This window comes from Trichosurus vulpecula, chromosome 6, assembly GCF_011100635.1.
Source record: "Trichosurus vulpecula isolate mTriVul1 chromosome 6, mTriVul1.pri, whole genome shotgun sequence".
NCBI lineage: Eukaryota > Metazoa > Chordata > Mammalia > Diprotodontia > Phalangeridae > Trichosurus > Trichosurus vulpecula.
Window position 1 is genome coordinate 271,712,222 of NC_050578.1, and position 25,502 is coordinate 271,737,723.

Here is a 25,502-nt window from a genome sequence, read left to right on the forward strand (position 1 = left end):
TTAAATGTGGCACCCCCTTGCAGTCCGACCAGGACAGGCATGCAAATGGGACCATTCTCTTGGTGGGCCAGGACCCCCGGTGCAGCCCCAGAAGGCAAGGGTTTCCTCGGCTGCCGTGGCAGGCTGCTCGCTCATGGGTTTAAACCCCACTAAACACCCAGGTCATTTTCAGACAGGCTGCACCCCTGCCCACCACAGTCAACCATGGGTTTTACGTTTGCCCCTGAACAGTCCGTAGGAGCCGGCCCGGGGTCCAAGCTCATTTTAGTATTTCGATCGCTGCGTCTCCTGACGCTCAGTGTCCTTTGTCATCCTCTGTGACCCGGGTTTGCTGTGCCTTTACCATGACCTTGAGTGGGGGGCCTGGGCTTGCCCAGATGTCCTGCCCGAGGGGTCCTGGACTCAGCACCAACAGTAATGATTATAGCTGACATCCACAGAGTGCCTACTAAGCGCGGAGGCTTTACAGTTGTCGTCTCAGCCTGGGAGGAAGTGCTATTACTAGCCGTTTGGCAGCTGAGGAAACTGAGGCAAATAGATTGAGTGACCGGCCCAGGACCGGGCGAGGCCATGCAGTCGCCCAATCCCCGGCTAACTGTGCCATCCTGTGGTCTGGGCACCCCTCCCTCACTGCGCCCCCTCCGAGCGGAATCCCTGGGCACTCCCAGCGCAACGGCCCCCACCTTCCGTCTATGAGAGCACGACAGACACTGCCAAGTTCGTCGGCGCTCCCGTTGGCTGCCAGGCTAGTGCCCCCTTCTCACAGACGGGCCTGACCCGGTCCTGCCGGAACCAGGGGGCTCCAGGGCTCGGGTCACTAACCACCTCTCATGTGACGTTGTGGAACAAGCGCTTCCGCCTCCTTCTGTTCCTCTTCATGAGAATCAGAAGCGGCACGTTAGGCTGGCAGTGCCTGACTGAAATGCCCCAGGGCACAGAGATGCCAAGGCTGCCGTACCCACACAAGGTCGGTGCCCGGGCTGTCCCTCCCCCACCAGTTATGCCAGCCCCAGAGGGGGAGGCAGGCCTTCCTGGAGGCAGGTATGAGGGGGCCCCCTCCTGGTGTGTACTTGCTGTGGGGTACATGGGTAACCAGGCTGGCAGCGCCATCATTCAGGGCTCAGCCCCCTCAGGGGCTCGTCAGAGGCCCCCCCCGCCCCGCACTGAGATCAGGCCGGCTTATTCACAAAGGCAAACACCTCCTTTATTAGAGTCAGTGGAAATGTGTGCTGAACAAGATACAAAACTGCAGGGGACACAAAGATGGGGTCCATGACCTCGTGCAGGCAGAACCTGAAAGGAGGAGAGGGGGATGAGCGAGACCCCAGGCCGGCCTTCCTCACCCCCGCCCCGCCCCCGCGCCCTCCAGCTTCATGACTGAGGGGGTGTCCCTGGATCTGGCCCCCCCACCCAGGCTCCAGTGGGAGAAATGACTTGTGCTCCCTCCTGGAGCCAAGAGAGAGCGAGGCCCGGGCGCCATGCTGACCCCGGGTGTGCTTCACGCCCCCATCGCCCTCCACAGACCCCGGAATCCAAGCCCTCCCGTTTTTACATCTGGGGACACTGAGGCACAGTTCTTGCACCATAAGGGGTCTGGGCAGTGGAGACGGGGAAGTGAAGGCAGCCCCGGCTTGTGCCCCACTGGGGACTCCCGCTCACCGTCATACGTATATGCCGACCCAGAGCAGCAGGAAGAGGACCCCGAAGCCCATGAAGAGCGAGGCCACCAGCGAGATGAGCAGCTCCTTGTAGATGTCCCGTGTGTACTTGGTGGACGTGACCTCATAGCTTGGCAGGCCATTAAGGACCGGACACAGGCTCAGACTCTGCGGGGCAGCGGGCACGCCACCCCCCCAGCCCCACAGGCAGGAGGGGCCCCCCCCCCGGGACTCCCACCCCCCAGGCAGGATGCCCCCCAGGGAGGACCCCTACCTGCCAGGAAACCCCCCCCAGGGAAATCCCCCCCAGACCCACAGGCAGGAGGCCCTCTCCCCACCCCCCCACCCCCACCCCAGGATACACGAAGAACCAGGCAGTGAAGAACATGCCGATGGCCAGCAGCACCACGGTGAGATGGGGGAACACCGCCGGGTTCACTGGGCTCGTGTATCTACTCATGGCCTCCAGCTCCTGTGGAAACAAATGGCCCGGTGTCAGCTCGCACGGATTAGGCGCCTACTGCATACCGGGCGCCTGGAGACACTGGGACTCCGGGAAAGCTTCCGGGCCTTCTCTGCTGCCTCGAACCCCGGCCGTGGAGTCACATCGGTCACAGGATGAGCTGGTGGAGGGGGACCTGAGCCCCCAGAGACTCCACGCTTGGACAGAAATAACAGGGCACAGTTAACATCTAGGTGGCGCCTACTGTTTGCAAAGCCATCGGCTCCTGGGAGCTTGGCCGGGGCTGTGGGAAGCAGCGGTGATGACTGTCACCCCTGTTCTACAGATGGGGAAACTGAGGCTCCGAGCAGCCCAGAGGTCCCTGCACGGCCGCTCTCCGGTGCTGGGGTGGAGGAGTCCCGAGTTCAAATCCGACCCAAGGCACTCCCTAGCTGGGTGACCCCGGTCTCTGAACCTGTCTGCCTCAGTTTCCCCATCTGTGAAATGGGGACTCTCAACAAAGCCGGGAGGGGGGTGGGCCGGAGAATCGAGGGGGGAATCCCGGAAGCGGCGGCGCAGGACCACGGCTTAAGGAGCGGGGAGGAACCCAACTCCTCCTTTTATACATGGGGAAACTGAGGCGCAGCGAAGCCAAGCGGCGTCGCCAGACGCTTTAAGGGCCTCAGTTTCCCGGCCTGTAAGGCGGGGCCCGGGCGGCGGCTAAGCCCTCTAGCCGCGGCTGGGCCGGGGCCTCCGCACGTCCCTCCCCGCAGCCCCCCTCACCATCCTGCCGGCAGCCGGGGTCTCCGCTCGGACTCCAGGACCGGAAGGCCACGTCTGCCGTGACAGGAACGGCGCCGCCGGAAGCAGGAGCGGGAGCGGAAGCGGAAGAGGCGACTGGGCCGGCGCCGGGCCCCGCGCGGAGCATCATGGGTCTCGTAGTCCCGCGGGCCGCCCCTCCGAGCGCGGCATCGGGAGCGTGGACTACAAGTCCCGGCATGCCGCGCGCGGCGGGAGGCCCACGTGACGGGAGCGCGGGCTTTGGAAGGCGCCGGCGGCCGCCGTCTCGGAGCTGAGGAGGAGCGAGAGCGCGCGCGCAGCCCCGCGACCCCAACGGACACCGGTGAGTGGCCGTCTCGCACAGGGCCGTGGTCTGCTCGCTGCCCCGGGGGGAAACTGAGGCCGCAGGAGGGGGACGCGTGCCGCAGGGGACCCCCAGCTCCGTCTTCTCTTGTACAAGTGAAAACCTCCCCTCCCCCATTTGTGCAAATGGAAGGAAGCAAGCATTTATTAAGCGCCCGTGGAACGTGGGGAAGGGGATGGGCATTTATTGAGCGCCACTGGGTTCCAGGATCATGTGATCCTCACCACCACCCCGGAGGTGGGCGTCGTTACGATCCCCATTTTACAGACGGGCAAACTGAGGCAGGCAGAGGGAAGGCACTTGCTTAGGGTCCCACAGCAAGGGCGTGTCTGGGCCGGGTTGCGACGTCCGCGGGTGGGCTCCCCTCCCTGTCTTGGGACAAGTGGGGAAAACGAGGCAGGGGGTAATGCGGCCCAAAGGGACACAAGGCAACTCCGCCGGCGTCGGGTTCCAATCCAGCCTCACACGCTCCGTAGCTGGGTGACCCTGCGCAAGTCATTTCCCTGCCTCAGTTTCCTCATCTGTAAAACGGGGGTGAAAACAGCAGCGACTTCGCAGGAGCAAATGCGACAGTGTTTGTAAAGTGCACGCAGTAGGTGCCCCATAAATGCTTGTTCCCCTTCCGGGCTTTGTGTGCGAGGTGGGCTGGAGCAACCCCGAAGGAAGCCGGGGAGTCTTGGGAGCAGGAAGGAGGGCGCTGCCAGCGGGCATGGAGGGCAGACACTTGGGGTGGGGGGGGGGCACGGGTGTGAGAAGGGCCAGGCCGGTGCCTCCTGGAAGGCAGGGGGCCCCTCTGGACTTGGACTTCTCTTCTGATTGAAGCCGGACCCGTCCTACAGATGGGGAGCTAAGGAGCAGAGTGGGGCAGGGAGGGTGGGCTGGTTAATTATTATTTATTAATTAATTATCGTTGTGAATGAATGCATGAATGAAGGAAGGATGCCCTGGATGTGCCTCTTCCTTGCTGTCAGATCCTGACCTGTCTCCTTGGCCCTCCCCTCCTCCCCCAGGCTTCTCCAGTCCGGCTCCGGCCCTGGCCCTGGCCCTGGCCCTTGTCCTTGTCCTTGTCTCCCTCCCTCGGCCCTGCTCCCCGTGGCCGTGCCTTTGTCTTCCCAGGGCCCTGTGAACGTTCCCGGGCCCAGACGGTGCCAGGCTCGTTTCTGCCGCTGGGCCTCGGTGGACGCTTCCTTGACCTTTGTTTCTTAGCTCCAGGGGCCTGATGCTGAAGAAGGGTTTATGTGGCAGTGAAACGGGCGCCTGGTTGGGGCCCCGGGGTGTGCCTCCCTTTCCAGTGGAAGCTGCTTCCTTATGTCTACCCCGGGGCTCCGCAGTCCGGCCCCGCCTCTGAACTCAGCGCCCCAAAATGTGACCAAAAATGCAGAGCCCTTCCTAGCTGCCTGCTTTGTGGGTCTGCCGCGGCCTGGCTCCAGCGCACCCCGGACGCAACGCCGGAGAAGTGGAAAACTCGGGAACGTGTTTGTTGTTCTCGTTTCGGGGTGTCTAAGTCCCCATGGCCCCCTTTGGGGTTTTCTTGGCAAAGACACTGGTCTGCCATTTTCTTCTCCATCTTACAGATGAGGAAACTGAGGCCAACGGGGCCAGAGTCGCACAGCTAGAAAGTGTCCGAAGCCAGATTTGAATTCAGATCTTCCCGATTCCAGGCCTGGTGCCCTAGGCACAGTGGGGCCACCTAGCTGTCCTGGGAATGTAGAAATATATACAAATTAATAGAGCAGAGGCTATGTACGTACACGTCTAGGCTGTGCCGAGTGGAGAATAAGATTTGGGCATGCTTGGGAAAGCCGAGGCAGTGAAGCTTTGTGGAGGCCGCCCGTGGTCGCGGTCCTGAAGAGGGGGAGGCACTCGGCGCCACACCGGGGGTCCCACAGGGGAGGCAAGAACGGGCCGGCTTCTTTGGAGGAGGAGGTGGTGGCGTCTGTCCTGACCTCCCCCTCTCCCTCTCTCTCTCTCCCTCTCCTTCTCCCTCCCTTTCTCAGGTGCCCCTGACCACCATGGGAATCCACGGCCTGGCCAAGCTGATCGCCGACGTGGCGCCTGGAGCCATTCGGGAGAATGACATCAAGAGCTACTTTGGGCGGAAGGTGGCCATCGACGCCTCCATGAGCATCTACCAGTTCCTGATCGCGGTGCGGCACGGCGGGGACGTGCTCCAGAACGAGGAAGGCGAGGCCACCAGCCACCTGATGGGCATGTTCTACCGGACCATCCGCATGGTGGAGAACGGCATCAAGCCCGTGTACGTCTTCGACGGCAAGCCGCCCCAGCTCAAGTCGGGCGAGCTGGCCAAGCGCGGCGAGCGGCGAGCCGAGGCCGAGAAGCAGCTGCAGCAGGCGCAGGAGGCGGGCGCCGAGGAGGAGGTGGAGAAGTTCACCAAACGGCTGGTGAAGGTCACCAAGCAGCACAATGACGAGTGCAAGCGGCTGCTAGGCCTGATGGGCATCCCCTACCTGGAGGCGCCCAGCGAGGCCGAGGCCAGCTGCGCCGCCCTGGTGAAGGCCGGCAAGGTCTATGCCGCCGCCACTGAAGACATGGACTGCCTGACCTTCGGCAGCCCTGTGCTGATGCGGCACCTGACCGCCAGCGAGGCCAAGAAGCTGCCTATCCAGGAGTTCCACCTGAGCCGCGTGCTGCAGGAGCTGGGCCTCACCCAGGAGCAGTTTGTGGACCTGTGCATCCTGCTGGGCAGCGACTACTGCGAGAGCATCCGCGGCATCGGACCCAAGCGCGCCATGGACCTCATCCAGCAGCACAGGAGCATCGAGGAGATCGTCCGGCGGCTGGACCCCAACAAGTACCCGGTGCCCGACAACTGGCTGCACAAGGAGGCCCGGAGCCTCTTCCTGGAGCCCGAGGTGCTGGACGCCGATGCCGTGGAGCTCCGGTGGGGCGAGCCCGACGAGGAGGGCCTGGTCGCGTTCATGTGCGGAGAGAAGCAGTTCAACGAGGAGCGGATCCGCGGCGGGGTCAAGCGGCTGAGCAAGAGCCGCCAGGGCAGCACCCAGGGCCGGCTGGATGACTTCTTCAAGGTCACGGGCTGTCTCACGTCGGCCAAACGGAAGGGGCCGGAGCCCAAGGGGGCCGCCAAAAAGAAAGCAAAGTCTGCTGCGGCGGGCAAGCCCAGAAAGGGGAAATAAAACCATGCCCTCCCCCTCCACAGGTGTGCCTTTGGGGTCTTGTGGTTGGGAGTGCCGTTTCCTCATCAACTTGGGGGTGTCTGGGGCAGGCAGCCAGGGCTGGCTCTCGAGCTCTTGTCACTAGCTTGGTAGTGGGCCTGGTAGCAGGCAGTCGGGCCTGCCGAGAGGATTCAAAGGTGCCCCCCGTCCCCAGACGTCTGGGATGAGCCAGAAACCACCACGTCTGTCCTTGTTCTTCTCCTGGCCCGAGAATCGGGCCCACCTGGATCCTCAGGACAAGATAGTTGTTTTCATATTTGCTTAAGCTTCTTTAAAAAAGTTAATAAAGTTGTTAGATGCTCAAGGGGTCTTTGAAAGCCATTCATGCAACTGGCCTGGGTTAGCCAGGGATGCTGGGGAGTGGCCACAAGGTGGCGACATTCCCTATGAAATAGCCCAGCAGCCCCGCCCTCCTGGACCCTGCTTAGTGGTCCCCGCCTGGAGGCTCCCCTCCGTGCTGTGGGTGGCCTGCTGTGTATCCCTACAGTTGGAGGGGTGAGGGCAAGGGACATGTCTCATGGGCCTACTTATTTTTCCATCCCCAGTTTGACAAAGGAATTAAGACAGTTGTCACCTCTGCCCAAGGTAGGAGCGGAGCTTGTAATTTCTGCCCTTGCTCCAAAGGGGGATGAGATCCTGCCTTCCAAGGGGGTTTTATCCTTGGAGAAAGCAAACCAGTCATACCAGTTCTCAGCCACCAGGGTGTTAAATTTGGGAGGCAGTCTCCCAGATTCTGCTCCTAAACCAGGGGTGGGTGTGAGTGGCATCACATTCGAGCTGATTTCAGGCATGGAATTTAGGCAGTTTGGTGGTTGCCAGGCAGGGTGGCATGATTAGGCTGGGGGTGGGGCAGCAATTACTTGCCTGAGCCTCACATCCCATTTGTGGGTGTGCTTGGGAGAACTCAAATGGCTGGGGGCCATCAGAAGCTGGCAGAGAAAGGTCTGCCTGTGAAGGACTCAACGGGTGGCAGAGGCCAGTGAGCCACAAGCAGGTCCCTAGGACAGTGAGAGGCCTGGGGCGCATCCGAGGATAAACCAGGTGTCAATGACGATCCAGGGAGTCCTCCCCAGGGGCAGGCATTCTGACAGTGAAGGGGGTGACCTTTGGGGGCAGTTTTCACTCTGAAAAGCTGGGGGGGGGGGGCACTTTGTTCTCAGGCCGCTGCTGCCTGGTATTTGATGAGCCAACAATCTCTTAAGAAGAGTGTGCTTCAGACAGAGCTTAGCGTTCATCCGGGCAGCAGAGGGGAGCCCGCTTGGCAGCCAGGCCCAGAGCTTTATGCATTCCAAGTAGCATTAGGCTAAGTAAGGCTAACAAAGCCCAAGTTTCCTGTTCAGGCTGGGAAAGCTTCAAAGCCAACCCAAACTTAGTGGGCACAAGGAAACCTGGCTGGAAGTACAAGGACAAAGTGAGGGTGGGGGAACCTGGGGGGGAGGAAAAGGGACCAAGAAGAGCTTGGAGAACAGCTGTAGGATCCCTGGGGCTGGCTGGGGTCAGTCACCCCACCCCCACCCCTGGCTCTAGGCCCCTGCCCAGAGCTTGGTGTGGTCAGAGCTCCTTTGATCACAGAAGAACTTGGACCCAAAAGACATTAGTTTTATTCATCAACATCGAGTTCCATCCTTGATTTTTTACAGCAACATAATTGGCACAGGCACTGAACCAGACCTGGCAGAGACCTGCCACCTGATGGGATCTGGAAAGATGAGAGGGAGGGGGAGATTTTGGTTACTGGCCTTTCGTGAGGCCTGCCATGGGCCATTCCTCCAGCTGCTCTTTAGTGACCACAGGACCAGGCTGAGAATAGGGAAGGCCACTTTGTTTAAAAGTATTCTAGGCAGGGCCACATGGGACACCCCACAGACTCAGAGGTCCCCGAGCTGGCTGAACCTCCACAAGTCATATCCCCCTTCTCTGGGTAGAATGGTAGCACCAAAACCCAGGAGGCCCAGGATGGCGGGGAGGACTGACTAGCACCTGGGGTCCTGGAAGGAGAGAGCCAGGGAATTGGGGAGGAGCTGCAGGCGAACAAGACCAACCAGAGAGTTCTCTGACAGCCGATTCAAGGGTATCCAATTTGAAAAACACCTGTTCCCTCTGACTCCACACCTTACATTCAATTTGTCACATGGCCTCATAAATCTCTTCCACACTCCAACCAGTCATCAAGCACTTATTAGGCACCTACTGTGTACCTATCACAATACATCTTGTAAGCTGGGCTATCTACTCCACATCACCCTAATTATCCAAACTATACCCTGGCTCCATTCCCTCACCCACAATGGTTTTAGGCTCTCTTTGTCCCACTTACTGTTCTCCCTCTGAAGGGAGCCAGCTCTGTCAGCACAGCGGGGTTTCAGAGTCCTTCCCCATAATCTACCAGATGACCTATGAAGTGGTGGGGCAGAGATTGAGGACCTCAAACTGTTCTGGACTGGGAGTCAAGGGCAGGAAAGTGGTCCAGAGGAGAGCACCAGCTCAGCTCCCCAGATGGCCACACGGTTATTTGTGTGTCTGGGAGGCAGTGTCTTTGCATCTTGCACCACAAGGTGAGATGAACACATGCCCTGTGGCTTTCATCAGCTGACCAAGAACACTGCCTTAATCCTATGTTCAACAAAGCCTCAGGTAATTGGGTTTACGGCAGGATCCAGCCACCACCGAGGGAGTCCTTTTAATGTTTTCTGAGAGCTTGGCAGGTAGGTGCCTTCCTGTCCTCCATCCTGGCTGGCTGCAGCTACATTAGCTAGAACTTGTAGGTGGGGAGATAAGGGGAAACCTTTGGGAGCCCCATTTGTTGACAGGGGAGGAAGGAAAGACCTGCCTTCCCATGGAACACCATGGAGGGCTAGAATAACTCCTGGCTATGCCTCTCCTGGAGTTCTTTTCTGTAAGTGGAGATAGGAAAAGGTATGGAGGGAAAATGAGGTGTTTTCAGCACATGGAATGGATCTCTAATGAACTACAGCATTGTATACCAAATGTGAAATGGATATATTGGCCACAACTAGAACCCAATTCGCTTGGCGTGCCCTGGAGGGGGAAGGAGGCAGATAACGCTGGGCAGGCTGGGTCGGACGTGTCTCCTGTTCCCCAAACCCTCCCCAGAGATATGGGCCCTTCTGCCCTTAAAGCAATGGGGCCCCTCCTGGAGGCTTCAGTTAGCTTTGGGGCTGCCCATCTATTCTGGGCCCATGCCTTGGAACACACCCTTAGGTCAAGCTAAAGAATTCTGAAGAATCCTAGGTTTGAAGGGAGCATTCCTGAGTCTTCCTCTTAAATTTTCATCTCCAGAGGCTCAAACTGCCACTCTCCTCTTGCTAGTGGACCAATCGGCAGATGAGGTGAGGGATGAGAGGAGGGTGAGGCCTAGGGGCTCAGCTCTGCCAGGGCCTTGAGGAAACAATGGTCGGCCCCCTTACTAAAAGAGAAGGCCCAGCTTGGCCTCTCCCTCCTCTGACTGGGATATGATGCAGGTGTGGGACCTCAAGGGGTTAAGTGTTTTGGCTAAATCTTCCCAAAGTTCCAAAAGTCCTCAGCCTAGTGCCTGCCAACCTGGAGAAAGGATCTGGCATGTTGCTGCCCTTAACCATTCCCGTCCCCATCTTCCCAGCCCCCACTGGAAATTCGAATCAAGTGGCATAGTCCCTTATCCCTCCCCCTGCTTCTGGCACCAAGATCTCCTCCTGCTCCAGAGATTGTTGCTTTATTTTTGAAGATAGGCATCCAGCCAGAGCTGCCCAGACTCCTTCAGTGAGCTGTGGGGGCAAACAGAGAAAAGGACGTGTGGGCCGGGGGATTTCTGGACCATCCCATTGTGATGGGGATCTCAGCACTGGGTGGGGTCATTTCCAATAATAGGAACCTCTCTCGGCTCCCCCCAGCTCTGAGGAAGCGGGGGTCTGATGGTCTAGGGGTGCCCTGGCAGGACGAGGTGACCTCCACAAGCAAGCGGCAGAATAGTAGTTTCATCTCTGGGCCTCCACATGCCCAGAATGCTCTCCCTCCTGGAACCATTGGCCTCCTTCAAAGCTCTGCTCCAACACCTGGACGCCTTGTATATACTTAGAGTGAACATGTGGGCTCCCTTACAGTGTAAGCTCCTTGCAGGAAGCTCCTATTTCATTTACGTCTGGCCCTCGTGGGCATTTGAGACATAACCTTTCAGTTGATTGATTACATGCTTCCCACGGTGCAAAGCACCAATTGAATCAATACAAAGGCAAAACATGGTAGGTCTTGCCCTTAGGGAACTTTCAATCTAATTGGAAAGAGAAAACACATCCACACCTGAGAATGGCAGAAGGCCAAACTCAGAGGGCCAGAGGACCCTCCACCTTCTCTCAAGTTCACCTGGCTGGGGGGGCGGGGAAGAGCCTACACAGGGCGTTTGCACACGGAAGCCCCAGTTCAGGGCCGGCAGGATAAGAAGGGAGGCAGAGAAGCTGGTCCTGTGTGACTGGAAGGAGGGGCCTCGGCGGGGGCGGGGGGGAGGGGGGGGGAGAAGGCTGACTGAGATCCCAGCAGGGACCAGGGACAGGGCAGCCTGGTAGAAAGCCTCAGGCTTCGAGGCCACAGCACAGCCTGATCCCTTCCAGAGGGCTAGGCCCTTTGCTAGGACTGAGTACTCACTGGACGATATCGGCAAAGGCGGAGAGCAGAGGCTTGGACTGGTATTCAATGCCATGCTTGGCGCACAAGGATCTCACCAGGGGGGCCACCTTGTGGTAATTGTGCCTCGGCATAGTAGGGAAAAGACTGCAGGGGAGAGTGAGGGAGACGTTTAGCAGGATTCTTTGAGTGGAGACAGTGGAAGGTGTGCATTTTTAAAAAAAAAAAACATTTGTTTATTTTTTGAAGGTTTGTACCTGAGGACCAGCCCCTCCTCCTCTGTGGGGCTCAGCTTTTTTATCTGTAAAGTAAGGGGGTCTGGACCATGTGACCTCTCTGGTTTCCTCTTCCTCAGTCCCTGAGCTGTTGGGCAACTGCCTCCCTGGCCCAGCCCCAGGCCCTGCTGGGTCCTCATCCTTCTCTTCCTCCTCCCCCTGACCCTGGCTGCTGCCCTTCCCAGCCCCCCAGACTCACTGGTGCTCAATCTGGAAGTTGAGGTGGCCGCTGAACCAGTCATTGAAGAAAGACTCATGCACGTTACACGTGGCCTGCAGCTGGAGGAGAAAGTCAGCACAGGGACAGTGAGGCACCCGCAGCCAAGGGCCCCCCCCAGCGACCAATGCTCCCTCAGGAGCCCCTCTCAACAAGCCCACCCAAAGGCTCCGGGTGTCCTCCTGCCTCCCTGCAGCTTCCCAACACCATCTCCAGACGTTACCTGAGTGGAGACCCAGTCCACGTTCCGGTCATGGTCAATATGCATAGGGATGTGGTTCATCTGGGTCACCCACACAAACCAGTTGCTCTCCAGGAACCTAGGCAAGCAGAGACGTAGTGGATGTTGTAAAACGTCCCCTGCCCCCCCGCTCGGCCAGCACCGGAGCCTGGGGAGCCCTCCCATCCCACCCTACCCTCAGCTGCTACCTGACAATGAAGAAGAGACCCAGGAGGCCTTGAAGGCCCAGCAGGGGTATGTAAGTTAAGGACATTCTCAGGTAGAAGGTGAGCATCCAGGCCAAGTCCTAAAATGTGGAGGGAAGGAGTCATCAAAAAGGCAAGATCAGCTAGAGACGTCTGTCTCTGTCTCCCCCTCCCCTCCCATGTCTCTCTCTGTCTCCCCCTTTCCACTAGCAGGAGGTCAACAAATAGGTCTGGAATGAAAGCATCCCCAAGGCTTCCTAGAGACATTTGTGCCTGACTCTGCTCCAAGAAGAGCCCCATGTGAGAGGTCCAGTGGTCTTGTGTCCTTATTTTCAGGACAAGGTCCCAGGCTTGGGGCAGACCCAGGTCTCCTGACCCTGAGCCCCGGCCTTGTGCCTCCCCCAGCCCCAGGGCCCTTGGAACAACAGGGAGCTGGGGGGGGGCAGCGGCCCAAGGACACTCACCACCCACTTCTTGCGCTGGAACACGAAATAGAAGATGTACCACTGGAAGTAGACAGGCAGCAAGGCGGGCGGCCCAACTGCAAAGACACAGGCGTGAGTGGCCCTCCAGGGCCCTACTGCTGCCCACTCCATCCTGGGCTCAGAGAAGTGAGGACTGGAAGCAACCTGAGAGCCTTAATCCATCCCTTTCATTTTACAGATGGGGAAACCGAGTCTCCCAAGGCAGAAGCGGCCTGCCTGCAGTCACAGAGCTGGCAGGGGCAGAGCAGGACTGGGTGCTGGGCCCTTCAGGCTGAGCCGCCCAACCAGGTGCCCCTGCTCACCTCGTCCTCTACACGCAACCATGTGCTACGCACCAGGGCACAAGACAATGGCCCCACTATTAGAAAAAGGGGGAAGCAAAATGGTGACATTTGAGCAGATCCAAAATGCCCAGTTAAGATCTGGGAGGAGGAGGGAGAGAGGTCTTAGTGCCTGGAGAAGCCAGGCAGGAGTGGGGGGCGGGGGTCTGAAGGGAGCTCTCCTGGGCAGGTGTGAGGACAGCCCGTCCCTTCCGGAGCAGCGTCCCCAGGCAGGCCCGAGCAGCCAGGAGGCCACCTGTCCATCCATCCGTGGGAGGGACGGGGAAGGCTCTGAACTTCATCCCAGCCCTGGGCCATCCCCAAGTGCTCAGCTTCCCTCTTCTCAGAGCCCTCGAACTAGGAGGTGCCATGACCTCCCTACAAATTTCTCTTTGCCCAAAGTTTACATCCTAAGCAAGGCAGGTCTCAGAACAGAAACAAATGTGAGTGAGCTGACTCACAGGAAGGCCTCTTTGACCTTTTCAGGAGTGTTTGCATTTTTTAAAGAAATGGGCAGTCTAAACAGACTTGAAGGACCTGGCTGCAGGAAGGGGTACTTGGGACACTTGAGGCCCTCAGTGCTGCTGCCTCTCTCCCTAGCAAGCCCAGCATCACCCCCAGCCCCTGGGCTCCCTCCCCTGGCCTCGGCCCCGCCAGGGCTGATTTTGGCCCAGCCTCCATTTCTCTAGGCTGATGTCCAGAGGGAGGCACCACTCCTGGAAACCAGCCCTGTGGGACCTGGCTGGTCACCACTTGACCAGAGAACCTGCCCCTGCAAATGCTCCAGGGGGTGATTCAGGTCCAGGGGACTCTTCTGCCAAGGAGGAGAAAGGGGATTTACAAGAAGGAGAAGCAAAGGAAGTGGGACCTTCAAGCACCTCAAGAGAAATGACCCTCCCCACTCCAGTGGCCCAGGCAGGACCAGCGTGAAGGGGCCTCATTGGGCCAGCCAGGCTGCGCTCTCCTGCCCCCACCTGACCCCCACAGCCCGGGCAGGACACTCACTCAGGAAGAAGTACTTGTGCTGGTGGTTATAAGGCATGTATTTCTTCTTCTGCTTCCCGAGCTGGAAAGAGGAGAGGCGGGGTCACAAGGGATGCCATAAAGGGCTGGGGCTTCTCCCACCCTGCCAGCTTGGACCTGGGGCTACTCCAGCCCCCCAGGCCGGCCATGTGCCCCTCTACCAGACCCTGTCTGCGCAGTGTGCTGCCAAGATCAGAGGCCTGGGTGCCCACAGTCACCATGAGGTCATTCAGGTCCGAGGGACCCCAACCTTCTGGGCCCCTCCCCAAGGGGCAGCCATCAGAGCCCTCCAGCCCAGAAGAAGCTTAGAAAGAGCATCTAAAGCCCTCCACCATGTCTCAGGACACCAAGCAAGCTCACTTTCCTCACACAGCCCCCTGGCTTTTCCCGCAGGGCACAGCAGAGTGTTCAGCACCCAGACCCACAGCCCCCAAGGTCCCCCAAGGACATGTAACGGAGGTCCAGAGGTCCTGAGGAGAGTGGAAGGCCACCGGTCAGGGAGGCTGTTGGGGCACTTGGGGCCGAGGTACCAGCCGGACAAGATGGCCGCCGAGACCCCTTGTGATTCTTGGTGTGTGGCTCCCCAGGAAAAGTAAGGCGCTTGTGTGGTTGGAGACACACGTGTGAGCAAACCAGATTAAATGCTGGGTTTGTGAGGCCTTTAGCAGGGAAGCTGTGGCCAAGAAATGTCAAGTACCCTATCCAGGGTCAAGGTCCTGACATGTGGGAGCTTCCCCATCATGGCAGCTGCCTGCAGAGGCTAGCCTTGAACCCAAGGTCGAAGACCCGAGATGGCAGGTGCAGCCCAGGCCCTGGCTCCTGTCCCCCCTCCATGACCTCTCCTGCCAAGGTCACACCCAGCATATCCTGCCCTCCACCTGGAAAGCTCGGACAGTCTGTTCTCCTTCTGCCCCTGCCAAACCACATCCCCATCTTTTCTGGTCCAGGCCTCTGGAGCCTCCTCGGTGACCTCATCCGGCTCCTGCCCCTCCACCAAGACACACGTGACAATGAACTAACCCTCCAAGGCCTAGAGGCGGGTGGCAGGTGAGGGAGGGAGGGGATGGTGACCTGGCCTTGGGAGTCAGGATAGCCTGGGTTCAGATCCTGCCTGAGACACTTGGTCCCAGCTGTGTTATGTCCGGGGCACAGTGCCTGGCAGTGGGAGGCACTTAATGAATGTTTACTGATTGAATGATTGATCCTGTTGCCCTGGACAAACTGCTGACCCTCAAGCCTCAGTTTCCTCAGAATGGGGGAAAGGCCTTGTGCTGCCCTCAGGGGCCGCCATGAGGCTGGGGGAGGGGACGCACGTCAAAGCCACAGACACATCGCTTCTCCAGCCACCCAGAGTGTTAGGGGCGAGTTGGCCGGGCGATGCCTCCCTCCTCCGTGCCTCTGCACTCCTGTGGCCCCCTCAGCCGAGAAGCCTTCCCTGATCTCCATCCCAAGGACCAGAGAGCACACGCGCTACGGAACACTGGGCGTCAGGACCATTCACTGACGTCCTCTCCTCTGTACTGGACATCGTATGAGATGAGCTCCATTGACACAGGGCTCTGAGGTTGGCAAGGCCCTTTACTAAGATCATCTCACTCGGTCCTCCCAACCCCCAATGCGATCCATGCTGTTATCTCCACTTTACAGTTGAGGAAACTGAGGCAAACAGGGTTAAGTGACTTGGCCAGGGTCACGCAGCTGGTACATGTCTGAGGCTGGATTTGAACTCGACTCTTCCTGACTCCAGGCAGCTGCTGCCTTTGTGGGTCACCCAGCACAGGGCTCAGTTGTGAACGCCCCTCAGCGCCCTGCCCTCCTGGTTTCCTTCTAATTCTCTGGCACAGATTCTGACCTGACAGAGCGGGGCAGCAGCCCCCCAGTCACCAGTGTTGTCTCTCTCCCATCACAGGCTGATTCAGAGACACACTGAGGCCCGGTGAGGAGGAGGCGAGGCCTGGGAATCAGGAAGCGCCTGGCTCTGCCTCCTCCCCATCATCCCTTGGCCCAGGAGCCCCCTTTCCTCCTGCCCCTGCTTACCTCCACTGACAGAACCTTCCCCAGGGCGAAGAAGAGGGGGTGCATGTTGATGTCTGGGTCTTTCCGGAAGCAGTTGGGCTTGGCGTGGTGCTGGAAGTGCAGGTGGTTCCACCAGCTGGCAGGGGCCCCCTGGAGATGACAGGCACAGACTGAGGTGGTGAGGAAGCGGCCACCCCCTCCCACCCCTCCCCAAACCCAGCATGGGGGCTCCCAACCTTCAGGTGGCCAATCACGAAGTGGTGAAGCAGGTGGTTCCACGTGGACGTGCGGCAGACGGAGAGATGTCCGAAGTCATGTTGCAGCCATCCTGCCTGGGCCTAGGACAGAGGGCAGGGCTGGGACCCAACTCCTGCAAGGACACTGCACTCCCCACTGCACCCCCTCCTCAGCTTTATCACCCACAAAACTCTGCTTTGAGGCGGGCTGAGAGGTCAGCTGACTTGGCCAAGAGCACGCAGCGGGAGCGTCAGAGCGGGGGCTCACCCCCTTTTGGGCATCGCCGGCTTCCTAACTGTGCGACTGCTCTCTGTGCCTCAGCTTCCCACCCTTAAGATGAAAGGGGTGACCTCACTAAACTCCCCAGTGGATGACCCATAACCCATCCCCCCAGACCTCCCCTCGTCTGACCTTCAAGGTGACCACCATCCTTCCAGCCACCCAGATGGCCGACCTCAGGGACCTCCTGTCCCCACTTAGCCCTGAGAGGACTTCTCTCTCTGCATCTCTCTGTTCCTTGCCCCTCCCTGCTGCAGGCCCAAGTCCCCCCTCATCTGGGTGAGGACAGGGTCTTTCTAACTGGCCCCAAGTCTGTCCTGCGCTTGGCTGCCAAAGGGAACTTCCTGGAGCTCAGCTCGGACCATTCCAGCCCCTGCTCAGCCTCCAGTGTCAAACACTGAGCCACCTCGCCAAAACCTGCATCTCCAACCTCCTTAGAGTCTGCCCCTTGCCATTCTGCACACGCAACATCCCCAGGCCTTTGCCCTCCGAGCCCCCAGCTAGAGGCGTCCTGGGCCCCTCAGTCTCAGGGCAGCCTCCTGCAGACCCTCCCTGGTGCCCCCACCCCAGCTGAATCCCTTCTCAGGCTAACGTTCACCTATGCTGGACTGGTGTCCTGTGTGCTTTCCCATTAGAATGCAAGTTCCATAATGCCAGAAGGGCAGGTTTGGGGTTTTTTAAATTTTTCTCTCTCTCCAGTGGTGCCTTCAACATACCAAGCGCTCAGTCAGTGCTCATTATGGGACAGATGGACAGTTCTACAATGTACTCATGAAGCCTGAGGACCAGCGCATGGAGAAGGCTGAGCTAGGCCCAAGATTGGGAGGCTCCAGACCTAAGTACCAGCTTTGACGTTATCAGTATGCAGGGAAACACAGACTAGGGCAGAATGAATAGCCTTTCCTTTCTGGGAAGCCAGTCTCAATTCTGGAGCAGCATCGATTCCCGTGGGAACGGGGCCGGGCTGGGCAAGAGCCAAGCTCAAAGGGGCCTAGGGAGATTTCAGAGGGAAAGAGCAGGAGGACAAAGAGTGGGGTGAGACAGAAGGGCCGCCCAAGGCGCTGGATCTGGGAGGAAACAAGAGGGCGCTCACTGCACCCCAGTAAGAAAGGGAACGAAAAGGAGAAGACGTTGCAGTGATGAAATGTCAGGTTTTTGCCTTTGGAAATGCCTGCCTTCCTTCCTCACCAACCCCGCCCCCCCCCACCAGGGCCATCCTGACACCAGTTACTTCTGGTCCCATCGCAGGGGCTCTGACAGGCAGTGACCCTAGACAAGTCACCCTGCCTCAGGCACCCCCAGACTGATTCACCGAGCCACAGATGGCTTATGGTCGGCTGGAGGCCCAGGGTCTGGGATCATAGATTCTTTCCAGGAGGTTCATGGTCTAGGACTACAGGGTGGGGCATTCCCTGTTCTAAGGCCCCTCCCAGCTGTGGCATTCCCTGTTCTAAGGACTCTCCCAGCTCTGACATTCCCTGTTCTAAGGACCCTCCCAGCTCTGACATTCCCTGTTCTAAGGACTCTCCCAGCTCTGACATTCCCTGTTCTAAAGTTCTTCCTAGCTCTAGTATTAAACGGTCCACGTTCTAAGATCTCTTCCCTCTCTAATATGCTTGTTCCCTGCCTGAGTTTGGGGCCTCTTTCCTTTCTACAATTCACACCAACATCCTCCCAAGGACAAAAAGCATTTCCCATGCCTAGAAATAAAGGGGACATCCAGGCTGTGCTAAGAGAGGCAGGAAACCTGGGCATCATTACCTGGACCGTGCTGAGAAGCACCGCGCTGATGAGGAAGGGAACCAGCGACGTCCCAAAGACCCAGAGCGTGAGCCAGGCGGCTACGTCCAGTAGCAGGATGTGCAGCAGGTAGAGAGTGAAGAAGAGGGGGCTGGCCTTCATGAGTCCCATGCGCTCCACGGTGGCCCTCAGCTCTCGGAATTCATCCGTCAGCTGTTTCTGCGGGACAGAAGGCGGGCAGTGCCCTGCTGACTCCAGCCGGCGCGAGGAAAGCTGCAGGCATCCTGACAGGCCTCAGTAGAATGCCACGGCCAAGATGCGTGGCCATGCCCACGCCCTGGGGCTGTGCTCAGTGACAGACGGGCACCAACCGCCTGCAGTGAGTCTGAGAGAATGGAACCTGGGCTAGGGAGGAAGGAGCCCTTGCTTAGAAGGGGAGGCTGAAGGGCCTTGGCTATATAGCCCAGTCAGAAGCTGATGGGAAAGGGTGCTCTGTCATCTGGAGAGGGACCTGGTTGTTCTGCAGGGCCCAGCACGAGGATGGGCACAGAACAATGGGGGGGGGGGGCGGTCCAAGAGACAACCTCCTGACAATTACAGCTGTAGAAAGTCATGAGTTCCCCATCCCTGGAGCTGTTGGAGCAGACAACAGATTCCATTTTGTGGGGTTATTCTCTCCTTGGAGAAATCCTGGCTGACCTCAGAGGGGCTTTCTAGGATGCTCTGCATCTGAGATGCTCAGAGTGCCAGGCCCCCATTCACCACCCGGCCTCCCAACCGACTCACGTTCTTGTTGGGCTCGAAGCTGGGCTGGTCTGGAGCCAGCTCCCCAATAAGCAGGGAATTCATGTACTTCCGAACCAAGGTTTTGTCGATGTGGAATGCTGTGAAGGGATCCTGGAGAGGCCAAGAGAAAGGGAACTGAGAAACTGCCCTGAGCCTGACCTGGCCCAGAGATCAGGGGTCCTCTTCCATGGTGCTGGCCCTGCCGACCCTTTGCCTGGGGCTCCTCTACAAGAACAACTGTGCTCCTCCACAGAGCCCCTGCTTGGTAGGGGATGGGAACAGATACGCGCACCCCCACAGATATACCCCCCACAGATACGTGCACCCCCCAGATACATGTCCCCCCACAGATACACCCCCCACAGATACACGCACCTCCCCAGATACATGTACCCCCACAGATATACCCCCTATAGATACATGCACCCCCACAAATGCGCGCATCCCCACATTTAGCTGAGGACACCAGGGCCTAGCTAGAGTAAGGCCATAAGGCCAGTAAGGGTCAGTGGCTGCACTCCAAGAACAGGTGAGTCCTTATAAAACACACAGTAGGCAACATCCAAGCTGCTAAAACACTCCACTCCCTGAGACGGATATTTCACAGGGGAAGCTGGGTCTGCACCCTGCTGCCCAGGCTGACCGGCATGCCTCAGCCTCTCAGAGCCCCAGCTTCCTCAACAAGCACTGAATTAAACCAATCACCTATTTTTTCTCCTGCAGGAGGTGCCAGGGGTGCCAAGCCAGCCCCTGTCCTCAGGAAGTTCCCATTCTCCATGTGACCTAGGGTGTAAAGAACTTGGCAAACTTGGGTGGAAAGAGCACTGCCCAGTGGAAGGGAAAGGATTTCCATGGAAGGTAGTGCCTGATTTATGCCCTGAAGGGTCATTGAGCAGGGAGGGCATTCTGGGCATGGGAATGCCAAGTCTGGAGGGCAGTAAATGAACCACTTGAAACTGAAAGACACACGCAGAGTTAAAATAAAGGACCAGAGCACAATCTAATATACTTGAGCTGAAGTTAAAAAGGTAGGGATAGCAATCATGATCTTAGAAGAAGGAAAAGCAAAAACAGACCTAATTAAAAGAGATAACCAGGGAAACTATATTTTGCTAAAAGGTATCATAGATCATGAATTTACAGCAACAATTTTTACAGCAAGTTTCTCTGATAAAGGTCTCATTTCTCAAATGTATAGAGAACTGAGTCAATTTTATAAAAATTTGAGCCATTCCCCCTAATCGATAAATGGTCAAAAGATATGAACAGGCAGTTTTCAGAAAGAGAAATCAAAACTATCTATGGTCAAATGAAAAAACTACTGATTAAAGAAAGGGAAATTAAAACAACTCTGTTGTACTGCCTCACACTTATCAGAAATGACAAATATTGGAGGGAATGAGGGAAAAACAGGTCTGCTAATGAACTCCTGGTGGAGTAGTGAACTGATTCAACCATTTTGAAGAACAATTTGGAACTATACCCAAAGGGCCATAAAACTGTGCGTACCCTTTGACCCAGCAATACCAGGACTAGGTCTGTATCCCAAAGGGAATAAAAAGAAAGGGGAAAGACCTATATGTACAAAAATATTTATAGCAGCTCTGTTTCTGGTGGCAAAGAACTGGAAATCATCCTGGCATAGGATTCTGAGGTAGTGTTTTGTTTTAAGAAATGACAAGGAGGTTGGTTTCAGAAAAACATGGCAACTCCTACTTGAACCATCTCCAAGCGAAGTGAGCAGAACCGGGAGCGCACCGTGCACAGAACGATCACCTGTGAAAGACCCGGCTACTGCGATCAATACGAGGATCTGAGGCAATCCCAGAGTCCAGGAGGGGCAGCTAGGGGCTGCGGAGGATAGAGTGCAGGGCCCGGGGTCTGGAAGGCTCATCTTCTGAGTTCAGATCCAGCCCCAGACACTTCCCAGCTGTGTGACCCTGGGCAGGTCACTTCACCCTGTTTGCCTCAGTTTCCTTCTCTGTAGCCAGAGAAGGAAATGGCAAAGTGCTCCATTATCCATGGGCAGGACACGCCTCAACAACGTGAAAAACATGCTTCTGGCTTCCAGAGAGAGGAAGACCTGATGGATTCGGAGCACAGGCCGAGGCACGACTTTCTCTCTTTCTTTCTTTTTCTTACTTTTTTTTGGGATATGGCCAATATAGAAACGGTCTGCCTGAGTCCACAGGGAGGGCTGTCATCACACTGCTTGGCTTCTCGGTCGTGGGGGAGGGAGAATTGGCAGTCAGAATTTTAAAAGAACGTTCAAAATAAAGAATATAGTTAAATTTTCTTAAAAATACCATATTCTGTGGGATTGGCGGGAGTGACTGGGAATGTGTGGCAGGTGGAAGACAGGCTAGATGAGGCGGGGGTGGGGGGGCTCGCGGGGACCAGCCCCCACCCCCACCCCTCCAGGTACATGTAGGCAAGACCTACCCCCCCCCACCGTGTGCGTGCGTGTGAGTGTGCACGCATGTGCGAACGAGCGTGCCTGTGTGCATGCGTGTGTGTGAGTGTGCGTGCTTGTGCGCACGCGTGTGCAAGCGTGTGAGTGCCTGTGTGCACGCGTGTGCGTGTGCGAGTGTGTGCCTGTGTGCACGCGTGTGCATGTGTGTGCGAGTGTGCGTGTGCGAGCGTGTGCACACCTGTGTGCATGCATGTGCGTGCCTGTGTGCACGCGTGTGCGAGGGTGCGTGCCTGTGTGCACACGTGTGTGTGTGCACGCGTGTGCGTGTGCGAGTGTGTGAGTGCCTGTGTGCATGTGTGCGTGTGCGAGTGCCTGTGTGCACCCGTGTGCAAGCGTGTGAGTGCCTGTGTGCACGCGTGTGTGCGTGTGCGTGCGTGCATGTGCGTGCCTGTGTGCACGCGTGTGCGAGGGTGCGTGCCTGTGTGCACGCGTGTGTGCGTGTGCGTGCCTGTGTGCACGCGTGTGCGTGCATCAGTGCCTGTGTACACGCATGTGAGTGTGCGAGCGTGTGAGTGCCTGTGTGCACGCGTGTGCGTGTGCATGTGTGTTGGGAGGCGGCCGCGGGGGCTCCGCTTGGGCTCTAGGCAGGAGAAGCTTGGAAGCCAAGGAGCTGGACCATAGCAGCTGGTGAGCTCCCCATCACGGAAGGGATCCAAGCCAGGGGACTCCTTTCCCAGGAGACCATCCATCTCTCGGGCTCAGTTTCCCCATCTGTAAAACGGGGCTCCTGCGCAAAGAGGAGACACGCCCCCCTCGGGGCTCCCCAAAGCCTCTCCTCCGCCCCCTCGAGTGGCAGGCAGCGGCTTCCGAATGCTCACCGAGCGGAGCAGGACTCGCCCCGCCCCCGTGCCCCCTCCCCAAGGTCAAGGAGCGCTCCCATGCCCCTATTGGACGAGCGGCGGCAGAGGCGGGACCAAGGTACGGTGGTACCACTCGTTAGGACCAATCGCCGCCCCCGCAGTGGGAACAATGTCACATAACGGAAAAGGCCGAAGCCCTGCAGCGGCACCCGCCCCTCCCCTCCCTGCCTACGGGCTGCACTGCGCATGCTCCGTCTCCAGGGGATACCAAGGGGACCCAAGCCGGTCAGCGAGTGTCACGAGGGCGGGGAGGGGAAGAAGGAGGGCTGGGGCAGGGGGGCTTCTCCCTGCCATCTGAGCCTCTAGGTGGCCATCCCGAACCAGAGCCGGGGGAAGGAGCGGGACGAGTGTACCAGAGACACGCGGCTCCCCCATCCAGGGGGAAGGAGGAGGGGAGCGCTGCGCCCCGGGGTCCAGGGCCCACGCCCAACACCCGGACGGAGCAATGAGCAGCTTTGGGGTTGGGGGATGCAGAGCACCTTCCCCAGGGCGCATCCTTGACCCCGGGTTCTACCCAGGTCCGAGTCCACGGAGCTGCGACAGCTGCAGGCCCCCCGTGCCTCCGCCCTTCTGGTCCTCGGTCCTTCTTTGCCCGGCCCTCAGACTGGCCCCCCGGGATGACCGCCCTCGGAGGCGTCCCCGAGGTCCCGGCTAAAGCCTTTCCCCATCACCCGTGCGGTGCCTTCCCTCGGAGGCATCTCCTGCCGGTCCGATCCATGCCTTGTTTGTGCACGGTGGCCGGAACGGTGCCTTCCCCCCACCCCCCAGACTGAGCTCTCGAGGGCAGGGCCCGGGCATTTGCCTGTCCTGGTACGCCCACTCCCACTCCCCACCCCTCCAGGCTCAGTCCGAGCCTCTGGTCTTGACAGACGGATCGCGGCGCCGGCCTCCAGCTCTCCTGGGGCTGGACCTTTACGCAGGGGTCCGAGCGCTCCTGACCTTCCTTTGGGACCTTCCTTCGCCCTGGGACAGAGTCCCGCACGTGCTGCCCAACGCGCGAACATCGCAGCGGTGCCCTCGGGCCCCAAGTCCCAGCCAACGTCCCTCCCCTTCCTCCGGGTGCCCCAGCTCCGTGCCATTCCCCCATCTCTGCGAGCTGTGGCCATTAGGTTTGCAGATTGGAAGCTCCCCCCCTTCCATGCCACCGGGAAAACCCACTTCCTGCCTCCAGCCGTCCCTCCAGCAGCGGCCACATCCCCTCCAAGGACGTCGGAGTCCCCACGCCCCTTCTGGCCTTCCTTCCCCGGCTTTTCCAGCTCCTCTCCACTCCAGCTGGGGTGTCCGGCGTGCGCTGCGGCATCCGAGCTCGGGAAGGGCAGCAGTCCTCGCCCCAGGGGGGTGCAGCACCCCGACGCTCCGGCCCCCTCCCCAGCCCCCGGGGGTGCAGTGCCCCGAGCCCCGCCGCCCCTTGGCCCCCTCCCCAGCCCCCGGGGAGTGCAGTGCTCCGAGCCCCTGTCCCACCCGCGCCCGCGCTGCAGCCCCGGACCCCGGCGCTCACCGTGGCATCCTGGCCGGCGTAGTGGCTGATGACCCGCGAGCCTCCCGGGTGCCTGCGGCTGAACTCGCTGATGTCGTAGACTTTGCGGTCTATCACGAGCCAGCGCTCCTGGCGCCCCGAGCGCTGCGCTACCTCGTCCCACGTGAAGAGTCGCGGCGAGGCTCCCGCGGGCTCCGAGTGCGGGGCCATGGTCGCGGCGGCGGGGGGCCGAGAGCAGGCGGCGGCGGCGCGCGCTGGCGGGTCCGGCCGGGGAGCGCGCGGAAGCCGTTTTCAGCACCAGGGGCGGCGGACGGCGGCCAAGCTCGGGGGGACCGCGCTCCCATTGGCCGAGCCTCGTGGCGTGGGCGGGAGGAATGGGGGGGCCCCCGCGGGTCGGCCCCGCCCCCGGCATCGCGCGGCGCGCGCCCGAGCCCCTCCACCCCCACGCGGCTCTCAGCTGGGCCGGCACCTGACGGCGTCCCAGCCCGAGTCCCGGTTCAGTGAATGCACGCGGACACGTACGCTGCTAGGGGCAGGCACGGAAGGGAGCTTGTCCCGGCAAAGAGTGAGCAGCGCATAGTAGGGAGGCCCTTATAAGTGTTTGTCCTGGCAAAGAGTGGCCAGCACATAGTAGGGAGGCCCTTATAAGTGTTTGTCCTGGCAAAGACAGAGCCCAGCACATAGTAGGGAGGCCCTGACCTGTCCTGGATCTGAGGTGATACAAACCAAACAGCACAGCCTCTGCCCTGGAAGAGCTTAGGCCTTAATAGCTTATGGGTAATAAGACAATCTGAGTCGAATCATTTGGTAAGCACCTACTATGTGCTAGACACATTGTTAAGAGCTGGGCATCAGGTTAATGGGAGAGAGGAATATATATATATATATATGGAAATATACATGCATGATACCTGCAGAATAGATGGGAGATGACCTCAGAAGGAAGCATTGGGGATGGGAGTCGGGGAGACCAAGAAACTTCAGGAGGTAGGAAGTGAAAGGAGGGGGAAGGGAAGCGGAGAGGTGGAGGTGAGACTGGCCTCTGCCCCTCCAAGAGAAGAGAGCATCTGGGGACCAGAACCCAGAGTGAGGGAGCAGATGGCAGCCTCAGCCTACACATGGGACAAAGGAGTGTGGTGCCAGGCTACAAAGGAGGCTTGCACCAGAAAGAGCCGCAGGAAATTTGAGGTCCACGGATTTCACCTGGGGGGGGGTGGTGGTGAAAGGAGGCAAGATCAGGGACTTGAGGTTAGGGCTTCTTGAGCTGGGGTCCGGGAACTTGTTTAAAACATTTTTGTAAATATAGTTGGTCTCCTTTGTAACTCTATGTGTTTTGTTATATTCATTTTAAAAGATTGTTCTGAGAAAGGGTCTAGAGGGAGGGAGGGAGAAAGGAAGGTTAAGATCCTCTAGTTTATTTTGCTCTTCTCAGCAATACAATGACCCAAGACAATTCCACAAGACTCACGATGGAAAATGCCATCCACGTCCACACGCAGAGAAAGAACTTTGGAGTCTGAACGGGGATGGAAGATACTATTTGCTCTTTTCTGGTTGGTTTTTGTTTTCCATGGCTTTCTCCTTTTGTTCTCTTTCTTCTTTCACAACGTCACTAATGTGGAAATATGTTTCTGTGATTGCACATGCTTAACCAATGTTAGATTGCTTCCTGTCTTGGGGAAGGGGGAAGAGAGGAGGGAGAAAAGAGTTTGGAACTCAAAATTTAATTTAAAAATGAATGTAGAAAATTACCTTAACACATAATTGGAAAAAAATTACTATTTCCAAAAATTTTTTTTAGAAATCAAAAGACCCTCTAGTTTAGAGAATGAG

General features: G+C 58.3%; 3 protein-coding genes across 5 annotated transcripts; 1 reads left to right on the plus strand and 2 right to left on the minus strand.

Annotated features, from left to right (window-relative positions):
- Positions 1 to 1,179: 1,179 nt before the first annotated feature.
- Positions 1,180 to 2,965, minus strand: TMEM258 (transmembrane protein 258). The gene is made up of 4 exons (XM_036764715.1): positions 2,884 to 2,965; positions 2,021 to 2,130; positions 1,660 to 1,788; positions 1,180 to 1,293 (listed from the first exon to the last, which is right to left on the minus strand). Exons 1-3 carry the CDS (start codon positions 2,884 to 2,886, stop codon positions 1,662 to 1,664), a joined length of 240 nt encoding a protein of 79 aa, XP_036620610.1. The 5' UTR covers positions 2,887 to 2,965; the 3' UTR covers positions 1,180 to 1,293; positions 1,660 to 1,661.
- A 140-nt stretch (positions 2,966 to 3,105) lies between these two features.
- FEN1 (flap structure-specific endonuclease 1) lies at positions 3,106 to 6,742 on the plus strand. The gene is made up of 2 exons (XM_036763993.1): positions 3,106 to 3,223; positions 5,242 to 6,742. Exon 2 carries the CDS (start codon positions 5,257 to 5,259, stop codon positions 6,397 to 6,399), a length of 1,143 nt encoding a protein of 380 aa, XP_036619888.1. The 5' UTR covers positions 3,106 to 3,223; positions 5,242 to 5,256; the 3' UTR covers positions 6,400 to 6,742.
- A 1,274-nt stretch (positions 6,743 to 8,016) lies between these two features.
- FADS1 (fatty acid desaturase 1) lies at positions 8,017 to 23,962 on the minus strand. Of its 3 annotated transcripts, XM_036763403.1 has the most exons (13): positions 23,691 to 23,962; positions 19,565 to 19,642; positions 18,860 to 18,970; positions 18,095 to 18,292; positions 16,054 to 16,155; positions 15,839 to 15,967; positions 13,784 to 13,844; positions 12,438 to 12,514; positions 11,977 to 12,074; positions 11,771 to 11,867; positions 11,530 to 11,609; positions 11,077 to 11,202; positions 8,017 to 10,202 (listed from the first exon to the last, which is right to left on the minus strand). In XM_036763403.1, exons 3-13 carry the CDS (start codon positions 18,920 to 18,922, stop codon positions 10,151 to 10,153), a joined length of 1,083 nt encoding a protein of 360 aa, XP_036619298.1. In that variant the 5' UTR covers positions 18,923 to 18,970; positions 19,565 to 19,642; positions 23,691 to 23,962; the 3' UTR covers positions 8,017 to 10,150. The 3 variants fall into 3 exon arrangements, with proteins under 3 accessions (XP_036619298.1, XP_036619297.1, XP_036619300.1); XM_036763402.1 differs by lacking the exon at positions 19,565 to 19,642 and having other exon boundaries at positions 23,691 to 23,956; XM_036763405.1 differs by lacking the exon at positions 23,691 to 23,962 and having other exon boundaries at positions 19,565 to 19,940.
- Positions 23,963 to 25,502: the final 1,540 nt, after the last annotated feature.